At 34.6% G+C, this 15,731-nt stretch overlaps 1 protein-coding gene across 3 annotated transcripts; it reads right to left on the minus strand.

The window, feature by feature from the left end:
• Positions 1–1,956: 1,956 nt before the first annotated feature.
• On the minus strand, positions 1,957–5,415 carry LOC113274704 (protein FAR1-RELATED SEQUENCE 5-like). 3 transcript variants are annotated; one of them, XM_026524092.1, is made up of 7 exons: positions 5,239–5,415; positions 3,880–4,993; positions 2,700–3,209; positions 2,510–2,607; positions 2,358–2,412; positions 2,184–2,250; positions 1,957–2,093 (listed from the first exon to the last, which is right to left on the minus strand). In XM_026524092.1, exons 1-2 carry the CDS (start codon positions 5,354–5,356, stop codon positions 4,197–4,199), a joined length of 915 nt encoding a protein of 304 aa, XP_026379877.1. In that variant the 5' UTR covers positions 5,357–5,415; the 3' UTR covers positions 1,957–2,093; positions 2,184–2,250; positions 2,358–2,412; positions 2,510–2,607; positions 2,700–3,209; positions 3,880–4,196. The 3 variants fall into 3 exon arrangements, with proteins under 3 accessions (XP_026379877.1, XP_026379875.1, XP_026379876.1); XM_026524090.1 differs by having other exon boundaries at positions 2,700–3,630; XM_026524091.1 differs by having other exon boundaries at positions 2,700–4,993.
• Positions 5,416–15,731: the final 10,316 nt, after the last annotated feature.

Below are 15,731 nucleotides of genomic sequence, written 5' to 3' on the forward strand. Positions count from 1 at the left end.
AACTTATCTTCGATTTGGAAAAATACTTGCGAATGTACGTAATGCTAAAATCAGGGTTCTTGTGTGGTATTAGATCCTCAATTTAAACTTCATCTTTAAACGACAACTTCAATTTGAGATTAATTTCCTAGCATTTTTAGGGCGAACATAAAATAATTAGGTGCGAACCTAAAATAATTAGGGGCGACACAAAAGGACAAAATAGGTCATAATCGGGAGGTTAATCTACAATTGGTAGATAACTTAAAATCGCGTTTTTTTCAATGGCCAAACTACCCTTTACAATCGGAAGCTTTATTATAATCGGTAGTCAAGATAGTTTATATAACTACCGAATATAGAGTAGCCCCAAAATGAGATTTTGCAAAAATTCTCTTTTTTTTTTTGAATTTTGGTTGAGCCTATAATCGGTAGTAAATGAAGTTATCATGACTTCCGATTATACAATAGTTCTCTTTGCCGAAATCTTATCATAATCTGTAGTCAAGATAGTTCATATAACTACCGAATATAGAGTTGCTCCAAAATGTGATTTTGCAAAAATTCTCAATTTTTTGAATTTTGGTTAAGCTTATAATCGGTAAGAAAGGAAGTTATCCTGACTTCCGATTATACAATGACTCTTTGCTGAAATCTTACCATAATCGGTAGTCAAGGTAGTTCATATAACTACCGAATATAGATTTGCCCCAAAATGTGATTTTGCAAAAATTCTCAATTTTTTGAATTTTGGTCGAGCCGATAATCGGTAGGAAAGGAAGAGTTATCATGACTTCCGATTATATAGTGACTCTTTGCTGAAATCTTATCATAATCGGTAGTCAAGATAGTTCATATATCTACCGAATATAGAGTAGCCCCAAAATGATATTTTGCAAAAATCCTCTGTTTTTTGAATTTTGATCGAGCCGATAATCGGTAGGAAAGAAAGAGTTATCATGAATTCCGATTATACAGTGACTCTTTGCCGAAATCTTACCATAATCGGCAGTCAATAAAGTTATCCTGACTACCGAATATAGAGTTGCCCCAAAATGAGATTTTGCAAATATTCATTATCTTTCGAATTTCGATTAGAGACTCTGCGGGATAGCTTAATAAGGTATCAACCTACCAGTCTTCCAAACCGTTAGGATTGATTGTAGTTTATTTTATTTTTTTAAACAGCTGGCAAAAAATCAGCAAATTAGAGTTAGGTCCTTCGTTTCGTTTTTATTTTTTCTAAGAATACTTGTAAGTTCCATATTTACAGTTTGGCTTGTTTACACTAGAAGATGCTGACATACAAAGAAGGTAAAAGATGCCAACTACTAGTCTGATAGAGAGAATAACTATGTTTCAAAGAAGGTAACACGGAGAAGTAACAGTAACGAACGTAGATGTGAAGACTTTTAACATCAATTCATCACTTAGTTGCAAATTATAATCTTTCAAAGACCATGTCCTGCAGATGATCTACTGTAACAACAAAACCACTAAAAGAGAGAAGTAGAAGACCGATAAGAAAATAGCAGCGACAACTATTAACAAAATTTGCCACCACTTATGCTTATGTTCATTTCGATGATGGATTTGTAAGGCTGTCAAATCTCTAGCTGGCGTTACTGACCAATGCCACCAATCGAAAACAAACCATCCAAAATACATGAACTGCATCACATTCATAGTTACAAAATCTACAAAAAAACTCATGCAACACCATTTTGTTCTTCACAAAATTGGTTAAAAAGACCAAAATCAACAATTTTTGGGTGAAATGGAAAGTTAGATTTTGATACTGTTTAAATGGACAAAAATGTAAAAATAGGCAGGATGTAACCAGTTTCATCGTGCCCATTTTCAAATATTTTTTCTTATTTTTAATTTACACAGGATGTATTCAGTTTCATCCTTACTATTTTTTAAATTTAAGCTAGGATGAAACCAGTTTCATCCTTATTATATTTTTTTTGGCCATTTCACCCAAACTATTTTTTACTCGTCCATTTGAACCGTGATTTAAAAATATTTGGACAAATGACCCATTTTCCGTTTGTTCTTTCTGCGCTGGTCCTTCTTGATGTACCAATAGCAAGCATTCAAATATGTGAACCCTGTAACCCAAAAAAACATATTGATTAGTCATTATAGGGGAGGAATTTAAGCATACAGTCATTAAACTAAATATAAGAAAGTAATATTACCCAACAATGACCAGTAAGATTGATTTCATTCAGTTGGTGTCGCATTTCATCATTTTAACTTATGGAACTGTATAGGTATAAAACAGATAGTAGAGTTAGCATATATCACCGTGTAATAGCTAACATAAAGAGAAGAACCTTCCAGACTATTATTAGACGACGAAAAACACACACCTTAAAGTTTCAGGTTGATGACTACTTATTTCAGTGAAACCGCCCATGTTTGACGCTGAAATATGTATAACTATAAATTAGCAGGTATAAGAGTAAAAGAGATCGATATTGGTAGATTATAAGAAACGATTAAAGAATAATAATGCACATACATCTTTTTCTTTTCTTGGGTTGGTTATCTTGAGAGTTAGCATTATCTAATGCGACTGAATTTTTTGTTTTCTTCCGTTTCTCCAACTCAACTGACGTCCTGCATACACATAAAATGAGTTAGCTCAATGAGTCAATGTTTTTACATTACATATAGATTACTAAGTTTAATAACTTAATTTATTAAAGTACCTTAGTGTATCCTTTGGTCTTGTTTTTCTATTTTTTTCCTTGTCCTTTCGCTCCCTATTGAGTTTGTCAACCCATGACTTCCTTCTACCAGGTTTGCCTTTACGCTTTACAATTGTAGGGTCTTTCAATGATCTTTGTAGGTCTGGATGGTTTTCTACATTTTATGCTTGTCTTGTAATATTCTCGTACCGTGTAACATCAGGTTGTCCATCTTGATTTAATTGTTGAGAGGATTTTATAGCTTCCTCAATTTCCTATAAAGCTTTCTGTAAACATTGTACTGCCACATTATATACCTTAGTTGATGTCGAACCTTTGACTGCAATATTGATCGCATCTTGACAGAGTTTACTATATTTAACTGTAATCTTATCCTGACAATCAACTACCATTTCTTCACCTTGGTTAAACACCACTGGTCCAAATTTAGCATCTTTGGTCCACCGTTTCAGAACATGTTGAGTTGGAAGATTTTGAACATTCTCAACTATGAAAACCTTTAAGATGTGCCTGCATAAATAACCAGCAAACTCGTATAGTAGACAACTGCATTGACCACACTTAGTAAAAGAATCGAAAATCACTGTCCTGAATTTATGAGAAAATCCAATTCTAGATACATGATAAGTGGATATTGTTCCACTTTTCCCCACCCTTCCATGAGAATAAGAAAAACAATCAGTTAATTGTTCTTGAAATTTAGTAAAAATTGTCTTTGTGTACACCGAAGCTGCATCTTTCTCAATACACATACAAAATCTCAGAACTGGGCATGTATATATTGTGTCATAATCCATATTATTTTCTGCCTCTCTTGTTGCTACTACCGCTCTTAGATACTGCCGAACAAATTCACATAATGGCATATCTCTTCTCAAAAATCCATCAAAACAAGAGTTAATACTCTCACTTCGTTGTGTTGTATGCATATCTGCACAAAATACATCACGCGTATAAACTGATGCCCAGTGTTCATGTTTCTTGTATAATGTTGATAACCATTTATTTTTTTCCAAATTATGATTTTTAAGCATTGTAGCCCAACCTAGCTCAAACTGTTCAACCCTTTCATATCCATATAAGCAGTTGTTAAATTCCTTAACGAATTCTTTGTTCACATTGGACAAATTCGTCATAGCATTTCTACATATATGCCATAAAAAAAATCTATGTCGCGTACCTGGCAGAACACGTGCAATAGCACCTCCAATAGCCGATTCTTGATCTGTAAGAATTACTTTTGGTGCTTTACCGTGCATCGCTCTCGTCCATGTTTTCATTACCCATTCAAATGATTCCTCGCTTTCAGAATAAAGCAAAGCACCACCAAACAATACAGTTTGACAATGATGATTAACTCCCACAATCGGAACAAATGGCATGTCGTACCTGCTTGTACTGTAGGTAGGATCAAAACAAACTACATCGCCAAAATAAGAATAGTCCATCCTCGATTTAGCATCAGCCCAGATAAAGTTGGTCATTTGGCTTTCCGAATCAACTTGAATTGAATAAAAAAAATGATGGGTTCTCCACTTGTTGATGTTCAAAGTAGTCAAGTACAGCTTGGGCATCTCCATGTTTTAGCTCTAACTGTCGTTTCGTACTTAAAAAGTTTCTTGCATTTTTTGGAAGAAACCCAATATTTCTAACTCCACCTGATTCAACTGTTAAGTAATTCATCATTTGATTTGTTTTAACACCTGCTAAACGCTTGTTGACAAGAACTTGTTTTTGGCTGCTACTTATGAATCTTAATGACTGCATATTATGCCTTTTACTTGGAGACACAAGCTTATGATTATGTTCTTCTATAACACGAGTTACAACCCATCTACCAAATCTCTTCGTTATAACCATTGCGGCATTACAGTTTGCCTTTATATCAGCTTGGTTCCTTTGCCTTTGTTCAACAGGCTTAGCTCTAGTATCTCGCACCCCTTGACGATTACAACAAAATGTGCGCTGTATTACTTCAAAAGGCTCAACTCTATACTTGTTAGTGGTGTGCCGATGAATACTAAATCCAGTATTACCTGCATACCGGTTATAGAAATCGTAAGCTTCATCTTGTGACTCAAATTCTTTCCCCATGTATGGGCGAATATAATTGATCTCTTCTTCAAACAACTCTTGTGTGCTATTTAATGGAACTATTGCATCATCAAGTGCAACATTTTTTACTCCATATGCTGGCATAATGTTCTCATTAGTTTCCATACAGTAGTTTTTGTCTTCATCATACATGTCTACCTCCTCTTCTTCGTATGGAACTTCATTGAACTCTTGAGAATCTGTATATGATCATAAAAGATATTTATTAACTAAATTACTAATAAATTACTGTTTGAACAAAGCCCTAATTCATATACATATATCTTATTGTATAAAGATATCTAGAGTTTTGGGTTCATTAAAAAGATTGTAATTAAGAATTACTGACCTGCAATCCCTTCTATTAAGAGCATAATAATCAAATTACTAGTTTGATTAAAAAGAAAATCAAAATCAATTAAAGAAAATCACAAAATCAAATTACCTTTCTTTGCACATGATTCTGCTAAATTATTACGGGCGTTCCATACACTAAAATCAAAATCATTTAACAAACTAAGATCAAACTCGTTTGTCAAACTTCGTCGAGAACCCATTTTCATAAAACTGTAAACATAGGAGATCAGAGAAAGATGGGGTTTTAATCTAAAAAGAAGGTGAATTTTTTTCTTAAGTAACGCAGTACTGTATAGAGAGGATGGTTTTCTTTTTCACTTATAAGATAAGGGACCTAACTCTAATTTGTTGATTCTGTGAGTTGTTTAAAATAAATAAATAAACTACAATCAATCCTAACGGTTGGGGGAAAATCGAACGGCTGGTAGGTTGATACCTTATTAAGCTATCCCGCAAAGTCGTGCGGGATAGCACTGCTCTTTCGATTATCCTATAATCGGTAGTAAATAAAGTTATCTTGACTTCCGATTCAATTATTCTCGAGAATTAAATGATTGTGCCGGCAGTGGACTGAAAACCAGAAAAAAATTCAAAACAGACTGAAATTCAATTCAAAACAGGTCGAACACAGCCGGGAGGGGCTACGCCCCACCGGACCCCCCAGACCCTTGTATAGCGTACCGGCATTGTATTTATCCCACGTCCATGCCGCCACCGAGCTTTTTCAACGGCATTGGTAGTCAGGATAATCGGTAGTAAATGAAGGTATCCTAGCATAATCGGTAGTCAGGATAGTTCATATAACTACCAAATATAAAGTTACCCCAAAATGAGATTTTGCAAAAACCCTCTATTTTTCTAATTTGGTTAAGCTTATAATCGGTAGTCAAAATAGTTCATATAACTACCGAATATATAATTGCCCAAAAAATGAGATTTTGCAAAAATCCTAACGATTATGAAGGGACATAAAAGTATTTTCAATATATTTTGTCTTTTGTGTCGCCCCTGATTCTTTTTCAGTCGCCCCTAAAAATGCCAGGTTTAATTTGGGGATCGCTACGTATTCCGAATTCACTAAATGTCCTGTTAAAATACTTGGATAAGGGGTATTTCAACTCGAACTCATGACGTTGCCCAAAATATCATTTTTTTATAATGTCCAAGGATCAATCAACATCAATCAACAACCAAAGGTTGGATTTCCAATTGATGATCACGAACGCACAAACTGTATTAATAAAGCCTTGGTAAGGCACCATTTTATTAATAAAGGTATATACAGTGGTTTTAGTAATATTTTTTTTCCTAGTGTTTCAATTTCTCTCTAGCTCCTCCCTATACTATATTGGGAACACCCACAAACGATATAAGTACAAATTTTGGATTTTCATGTTACTTGAAAAATGATTTTCCTCTGTGCCATGTTGGTAAATACCCACAAAACCAGATATAAGTATAAATTTTGGTTTCTCGTGATACTTGAAAAATGATTCTCCTCGAACAAAATGAAAATAGTGGTGGAATCGGTATTAACCTAGAAAGAGGCATACCAAAAATTGACTTCTTGTGGTACAAATAAGATTTTGATACCAACAAATGTTGATTTTGAATCTTAAAGAGGCCGAAATTGCAATTTAATTTTTCTATTCGGCTTAGCTCCTTTCCGCTAGCTCTCAAAATTCAATCTTGGCCATATAAATCATGAATCTGGAATGGAGCCCGTGATGAGTCCTAGATTAAATATCGTGGGTCAGTATCTTTGAGACACTTAAAAGCTAGTTTCTAAAATTGAGTTTAAAGCCCAAAAGTTATATTAAAGTTTAAACCTCAAAGAGGTTTACTACCTACAAGTCCATGTAGCTAGCAAAAAAACAAAGAGAAAAATCCCCCACTCCAATGCTGACGAGTTTCGAACTCTGATATCATCACCCAACAACTTTACCACTGAACCACAGTGACATCTGCCACCTAAAAGCTAGTTATATGGCGGGATAACGTTCTTGATTGTAGCTTGCATGTTTAATTTTGTCTTTCTCTCGATTACTACGTCGTAAGTTATAGGGTGAATCCTTATAGCTCCGAGAAGAGTTGAGGCGTTATCCCGGTTGTAGTTTCCATGTTTAATTTTGTCTTTCTCTCGATTACTACGTCGTAAGTTATAGGGTGGATCCTTATAGCTCCGAGAAGAGTTGACGCGTGTTTGTATCAGAAATGTGGACTATTGAATAGCCAAGTATTTTTTCATCTCGGGTAAAAATTAAATCTAGTGATCATGTAGTCTTATTCTCCCTTTTTCGTTATTTAGCGGTTCATATTTTTCAAGGGAAACCTAGGAAGAGGCACATTCAACCGATAATGAATAGAATTTAACTAAAATTTGCTACCTGAAAGGGTAAGTCCTTTTCCATAATAGGTAGAGTTGATTAGTTAACGTTGATGGTTACTCGTTGAGGAATCCGAGACTAACTGGTGGTGGCGTGGCATTTCGAAATGGTAATCATGTAGTAGTTTGGGAGCTTGGCACAATCCATCAGTGTGGATAACTCTGTTTCTGCTGAATTTTGGTGAACAACTTCACATTTAGGATCCCATGCTCCAGGAGCATGACTTGTATTTGGTTTGAAAGTGATTCCATGCATGTCATTGGTGTTCAATAAGATCATTCTTTGATACCATGATGTAGATGTTCAATGGGCTAACTGTATGAAATTTCCATCGAAAATTCAATTCAAGTGCTCTCATATTTATGTTGGAAAAAATTGGGTTTCATAAAGGATGAATGAATCAGAGAAGAAAGTGTTGCACTCCAAAACTTTCAAGGCTTGTATAAATTTCTTTTAGACAAATATTTCTACCCTCCCAATAACAATTGGCGATTACAACAGGTATGCGAAATATTGCCTTCAGGATACAATGAAAGCCCTGCAACGAAAACTGAATTCAAGGTTTGTACCCCTTGATTCAATCAAGAACACACAAAGAGATTTCTGATTTCTGATGATGCTTTTTGAAACAGAGAAAACAGATTGATTTTTCTTATATGTTTAAACGAAACTGGGAGAAGCTATTTATAAAGGGTTTTGCACCTGTTGGGAATAGGTTTTTATTCGCCAACAGGTTTCTATTCACGAAACGTCGGGTTCCTTCATCAACAGACATCAATGGTGTCTTTTGGATTCGAAATTTTCGAACAGGCTTTTATCGGCCAAATAAAACCGTCAGTTCAAAAAATTCTTCCGGGGGCGTTGCCCCCTTGAAACCCCCACCAGGGGCGGTCTCCCCTGGACCCCCCTTTGGTAAGCGGTGTTGAAAATATTCCAACAATTTATAATTCATAGAGAGGGTAATGCTCTAACAGATTTATTGGCAAAGTGGAGAGCATCTACAGGCTCGCAATAGAGGAATAAGCCACCGCATTCTATTCGATCGGCCGTGGGTAGTGTCAAGCTTGTCAGTTTACCGTTTTACGTAAATTATATCATGTTCTTTTTATTTATTTTTTTTATCTTCTCTTCTCCGGTCGTTGAGGTTTTGGCCTAATCCCCTTCACATTCTTTTTGTTTGCCTTTTAAATAAGCGAGTTTTGCGGGGAAAAAGAAAAATTCTCCTTTTATCACGAGCTTCAATTTTGGGCCTTTCCCTTCATAGCAAAGTGTGCTAATGATAAATCCATTCCATCTCGTTTACCATGCTATTATATGTAATGCTTTTTGTTCGTCTTATATTGTACAGATAAAGGAGTAAACTACAACGTACCAGCATGTTTACAACACATCACAATACACTAAAGTCTAGCACATCACACCGTTGAACGGGTACGACATGCTAGCTTCAGTGTGATTTGTTGTGCTAGACAACATGGCACAACACCCGGCACGACATAATACCAGGCAGGACATTATATGTGAAAATAACATTTATAAAACACTACATAATACATCTATGTATATCACAATTCATGTACACTTCACAAAAGAGCCATTATTTTAGCATATCATTGACATTTTCTATAAAAGCATTTTATTCTTTTCTTTCAATTTTTGTTTTTCATATTCCTTGTAATCTTGTTACACACATGAGCAACACGTGGTAAAGACTTGAGTCAAATAAAATGTTAAATGTCAATTGATGATTTTCATTCTCCATAGTAAGGAACGATTTGTATTAGCCTCAATTTGCAATCACAAATTACCTTTCCTCATATAACTTTAATGTGTTAAGACAAATTACTTGGGTAATTCGTGTTATATAAGTGGTGGTTGAAGACAAAGAAAAAAGTGGAAAATGAAAAAAAAGATCTAAACGAAACTTAAACAGATATCCAAGTAAATATTGAACTGTTGGAGAAGATTGAAATGATAGGGATCAAAGGATATTAAGCCGTGAGTACGCAACACTAATTTTCTTTTGTCACTATATTGAAAGGTTTAGACCAAGCATTATTGTGATATCCATCATTTTTGGCCACCCGTTTAGTATGCGTTTTGGGTCGGGTATCAACTATATTCGATAATCCATTTGTTATTATCTTTCATTTGCTTGATTAAGAACAAATGGGAGGAATTTAGTCTTGTCGCTTTATTTTCCAGTACATAGATAGGCTAGTTATACATGTGTTATTGCTGGTTTCCGATGCACGACATTTCTTTATAACATTTTCATAGGTTGAACACATTTTTTAAGGCTTAGAGATTAGATAATATTGTTCCACCCCTCTAGAAGTATTAGGCTTGGGTGGGAATAGTCATTTGTTCACAAGGAGTTTAGGAAACATGAGATAAAAAAATTTACTAGGGAATTTATGAACAGAGAGTAAATTGGGAAGAATGAATTTTATTACTTTTGGAAGATGAAAGGATGGGAATTGAAATTAAAACGTAAGAACTATATATCAAATATTTCTCAAGAGTTGAAATCAGAGAAAGAGAAGAGTTCTAAGGAAAAATTTGTTGGGATTGGGCTAATTTGAGGGTTTTACTACTCATCTTCTTTTGGGTTTTTATTCTTTTTCATAAGATTTTAAATTCCCTGATTTTGTTTAGTGATTGTTTTGAATTGCTCTATGCTGATTGAAATTATTGGTTTGTTATCATGAATTAATGGATGGGAATGTTGTTTACTGCTGTTTCAAAAAAGAAGGAAAATATATATATGGATTCAAGGGTTCTCTTTCTCACCATTTTTTGTTAGGAACTTAAGATGTTTGTAGAAATTACTATATGAACATTGAACTTTGTTTACACCCATGGAAGCCTGATTTTGAACTCGTTTCCATATAAGCCTTTTTTTCCATCGCTTTACATGGAGTAATTTTACTTCTTGAATGGCTAAAAATGTTGACTTCAAATAGGAACTTACTGAATTTTGGGAAATTTTACTGGATTTGGGTGGTTGTAAACCCCATATGCATTTTGCTGATAAGTATTGCTTGGGTTATTGTTTTGATTAAGAGTCAATTATGTATGTTTAAAAAAGAAAATGAATCTCATTTTGTTGATAGTAAAGCAAGTTTTATGAAGAAAACTTATTGAGTTCATGTCTTCCGTTAGTTGGAACATAGTTCCATCTTACGCCGGGTAATGATCCTGGATACAGAGAAATGGGTAATGATCCCCATGGGAACGCAGCTTCCCGACCGTCGATGGCGTCTGTCCGTGCCGAGAAAACGATAGGTGGGTGTACGAACCAAGGTTTCCGTGTCGTGGGATCAATGTACCGAACTCTAAATGAATGGATTTGTCGAAAACTTCTTTGGTATTGTGAATTTATTTGTTGAATGGATGTTTACGATTTGAAGTTCTATCGTTGCTTATTTATGTTTCCTTATATTTTTGTGAGATTTTTCCGCATCTCATTGAGGATGGGAACGTAAGCCTATTGAGCCGTCATCTCACCCCAATTGACATTTTTCAGATTTTATCGAAGGTTGAAGCAAGTGAGAAGTCGTTAGTTTAAGCATGCATTGCTTCTTGTTTGTTACTTTAAGCATGCATTGATTCTTGTTTCAATTCCATGTATTTTGATGTTTTTCTTTGAGAGAATAAATTTGGGAGACTTAGAAACATAAATTACTGCCCAGGAAGTTTTTATTATACATTTGAAAGGGATTTGTTGAATGGTGATTGTCTTTGAAAGCTTTATTTAAAACTTAATGTTGAAAACCATGTTTTCTGACATATTTTTCTGCACCCTGTTGACTGCGAAACTGGCACCAATAGGTAAGGATTTAGGAGACACTTTCTTAACGAAAAACGTTCTTTTATGTCTTGTCTATAATGGGTTCAAAGGGATTAGTGTTTCTAATTATTGTTTAGGATTTCTGGCCTTCAACGTCCAGTAGACCAGATCTGGATACTACGGGTTCGCAATTCTGTCACCATCTTAGCAGACCCATTTCGCAGACCAAATGAACTCGGAATCTAGATTTTTCAGGTGCATTTAAAAGCTGAGTCTGTCTACTTTTAAAAATTGGGTCAAGATCTGGATTTGGACTTCAAATAAAGTCTGTGGAGCTTCGACAATGAAGGTTGTATGAGACCTATTTCTGCCCAGATTTTTACTGTGAACATTTTGACATTCTTTTTATTTGGTTAAGCCTTGTTCTTTCCATCTGTTAGGTTGGTAATAATTCCTTAGAACATGTGAATTAGTTCTGGATATCAAATTGTAGGCACAAAATGTAAGCCAATAAGTAGATTTAGGCTTTGATACCCGCCCGTAATCTCTAAAGTTTTGGGTTAATCATAATCCGAATTTTGGGGTGTTACAAGTTGGTATCAGAGCATTAGTTATTAAATCTTACATGGGACCTCAGAAATATATTTTATCTTATAAAAACTCTTCGATTGATCACTTATTAAGTTTGTTTGAATCGTTTGGCCTGATTGATTGCTTGTTATGCTTGTTTGGAGTGTTAGCTTAATTGTTACTTGATGTTGTGTGATTCTTACTGAACCCTTTGGAACTATTAGTTATATATATAAGTATGTCTTTGAATCGTTTGTTATATCCTATATAGGATATGGATGGAGATATACCTTTTGAAATCAACAAGGAATCTACTGAGAATAATGTAAATGAGAATCAAATGCTAGCCGAAGCCATTCGGAAAATGATTTGCTTGCAACTAAGGGAAGCACATCAGGTCCACAGGTACGCGATGATCTTAAGGTGATGGATGAATTCCATAAGTACAAACCAACACCATTTAAGGGTTCACCAAATCCTTTGGATGCCGAGAACTGGTTACTATAAATGGAGAAGAGAATGGAATTGCTTGAAGTAGATGATAGTCTTCGAGTTAAAATTGATACGTATTACCTTCAAGATGCTGCTGTTCATTGGTGCATCGTGACCAAAACCAAGGAAGGGATGGATAACCTTACTTAGAATGAATTCAAGGAACTTTTCCTCCAAAAGTTCTTTCGTGTAGCTTTGAAAAATGCCAAGATAATGGAATACATATAGTTGGATCAGGAGAATGAGGGCTTGTCCGTTTTGGGGTATGATATGAGGTTCGAGGAGTTATCTCGATAATCTACTGATATGGTGAGAACTAAACACTTGAAGTTAATTAAGTACCAAAAGGGTCTGTTGCCAGATATTAGTTTTAAGCTTGCACAACAAATGCTCACGAGTCGTAATGAAATATTTGATAGGGCATTGATTATTAAGGCAGCGTACAAAGAATTTCGAGAAGGGAAGGATCGAAAGAGAAGTAACTTTAACAACATAAATGAGCCTCATAAGAAGCCAAGGCCAGAGAATGCACTGAAGGGAGGATGCCAAGTAGTTCACAGTAATAATGTACAAGAAAGAACTTGTTACGAGTGCCGCAATCTTGGACATCTTCGTAGGAATTGTCCGCTTCTTAACGGAAAAAGGTTTCGACACGATAATGGTGATAACAATGTTCAACACAACATCCCTCACCAAATGAGACCAGCACAACAACATAATCAATAAGGAAATGTGTTTGCTGCATTAAAGACTATGGAAAATACCGACAGTGGAAGGTACACTTCTTTGAATTTGGTTCTTAGGTTAGAATTTTATTTGATCCGGTGCTACGCATTTTACTTTTCATGATCATGTTGTTTTAAACCTGGATTCACAATAGGAACCATTAGGAAAATGTTTCATGTAATGACGCTAGTTTCAAGTGTTAGTTTAGGTCGTTTTTTCAATCTTATGTAGTTAGAATAGGTGACCAAGAACTATCAGAAAACCTTATTTGTCTTTGGAATGCCAACATTAGATATTATTTTAGGCGTGAATTGGTTTGTGAAGTATCGAGCAGTAGTGGACCGATATAGAAAAATGATCGCTTTTCTTTCCAAGGAATAGTGTTAAAGTTATTTTTTACCATGTATAGAGGTTAAGAAAAAATTTCGTTCGTATTCTAAACTTGTTGACTCGTATGGTAGGTAAGCAAAAATATGGTGAAGAGACTATAGCGAATATTTAAGTGGTTCAAGAATATATATACCTGGAGACTTATCGGCAATAACCCTGAAAATGGAAGTTAGGTTACAATTGACCGTTTTAAATTTCGTGGACGAAATTCATATAAAGGTAGGAGGATGTGATACCTTGCATTTTTAGTCACCCGTTTAGTATGCGTTTCGGGTCGGGTATCAACCATATTCGATAATCCATTTTTTATTATCTTTCATTTGTTTGATTAAGACTAAATGGGAGGAATTTAGTCTTATCATTTTGTTTTACACTACATATATATGCTGGTTATACATTTTTACACTACCCATTTCTGCCCAGATTTTTATTGTGAACATTTTGGCATTCTTTTTATTTGGTTAAGCCTTGTTCTTTTCATCTGTTAGGTAATAATTCTTAAAACATGTGAACTAGTCATGGTTATCAAATTGTAGGAACAAAATGTAAGCCAAGAAGTAGGTTTGGGCTTCGATACCCGCCTGTAACCTCTAAAATTTTGGGTTAATCCATAATCCTACTTTTGGGGTGTTACAATTATAACGAGGTGTTTTTCTTAGTTTTAACTACATCATAGCGAACATCAATCATTATGACTCGTTTCTTAGCTATAACGTGGTCAGAATCTATGGTTTAGTTAGTGAAGAGAACACACTCTCTGTCATAGCTAAGAAATGCATGAAGAAAACGGAGTTTTCGTAAAAAAATATAATTTACAGATATTTATGGTTTTCGAAGGAAATTGAGTATCCTTCTTCAATTATAACCTTTTTTTTTAATCTTTTTGCATTCATGATATTTCCTTTTTAACTCTTTTATTTATCATAATATTATTCTTTCTTATTATGTCTCCAATTTTTCTCTTAATTATTCTTTATAATCGCTAACAAATATTTAATAAAATCCAACTTAATATATTTTGTATTTTTCTTTTGACAGAAACTGAAATTTTATGTTCGCCATCTGGATGGAAACTAAGAAATGAAACCTTCCCAAGTGGTTGATTTTTTTGAATACCCTTGCATTAGCTATAGCCAAGCAAAAAGCCTAACCATAGTGCCTGGCTTTAGGAATGGCCGATTCAGGTTTTTCTGGTTTAATTTGTATAAATAGTACAAAAGCACTGTTGTCGGGTACTATATTATCAAAAAGAGTATCTTAATGTCTCTTTAAGAAACCACGTTGTGGGAAGTACTGGAAGTTCGCTATATAAAAAAATTATGTTATAAATTGAATCGACAATGCGAAATTTTGGTATTTTTACACCAAAGATTTGGTAAAATTGTTGGCATGGCATTTATTAATAAATCAATGCCGACATTAGACACGAATATTTGTTTGACATACAATTAGTTGAGTCGGTATTGAAAAAGAGAGGGTACAAAGTACATCACAGATTTTTTAGTTCAGAACCTATATGGACAAAACTTAATACAACCACAAGTAGGTCAAAGCAAAGATCCTTGAAGACGAGTGTATATAAAGTTTATGTCTTTCTATTCCACAGTCAATATGCATAGACGAAAGGTCCGTGTACCTGAATGTGTACACGATTTCTTGGATGATCTTAAAAATCAATATCAAAGATCAATCTAGTCGTCTCCAAATTAAAAGGATCCAAATTATAAGAAGTATGAAACTTGCAATCTATGTTTTAAGATATAAATCAACAAGAACCCGTTTTGTATTTTATCTCAAATAATAAGGAGTTAAACTATCCCGATTAATTAGGTACTACTTGTTCGATTCCTATTTTAGAAATATAAACAATATAATGCGGAAAAGGAAAAACACAAGAAACCTCAAATTTTGTTAAATAGGAAAACTTCTTCTACAGCAAAACCCCGAGACTTCGTCCATCTTTGACAACCACACTGTATTAAAGCGCCACAAACACTATAGACTACAATGAAACTTCATACTGGAATGTAGTTGAGACCGAATTAATCATTCAAGCTATTTAGCTACAATATTGTTCATTACGTTTTTTGAACCTCACAAGATTCTACGCACTTGAATCCCTTAGCTGACATCCTTTACAACCTAAGAGTTGCATCAACCTTGGTGAAACTTTGATACTTATGTGCCTCCGACAGACAAACCTATTTTATTTCTCTTTTGATA

The sequence above is a fragment of the Papaver somniferum genome, chromosome 4, assembly GCF_003573695.1.
Source record: "Papaver somniferum cultivar HN1 chromosome 4, ASM357369v1, whole genome shotgun sequence".
Lineage (NCBI taxonomy): Eukaryota > Viridiplantae > Streptophyta > Magnoliopsida > Ranunculales > Papaveraceae > Papaver > Papaver somniferum.

What these genes read in the sequence shown, in the direction of transcription:
- LOC113274704 (XM_026524090.1), bottom strand. Translation starts at nt 4,279, where the DNA reads ATGGAGATGCCCAAGCTGTACTTGACTACTTTGAACATCAACAAGTGG. An exon ending in TATTGCACGTGTTCTGCCAG is followed by an intron (nt 3,631 to 3,879) that starts GTACGCGACATA and finishes TATTTTGTGCAG; the next exon opens with ATATGCATACAACACAACGA.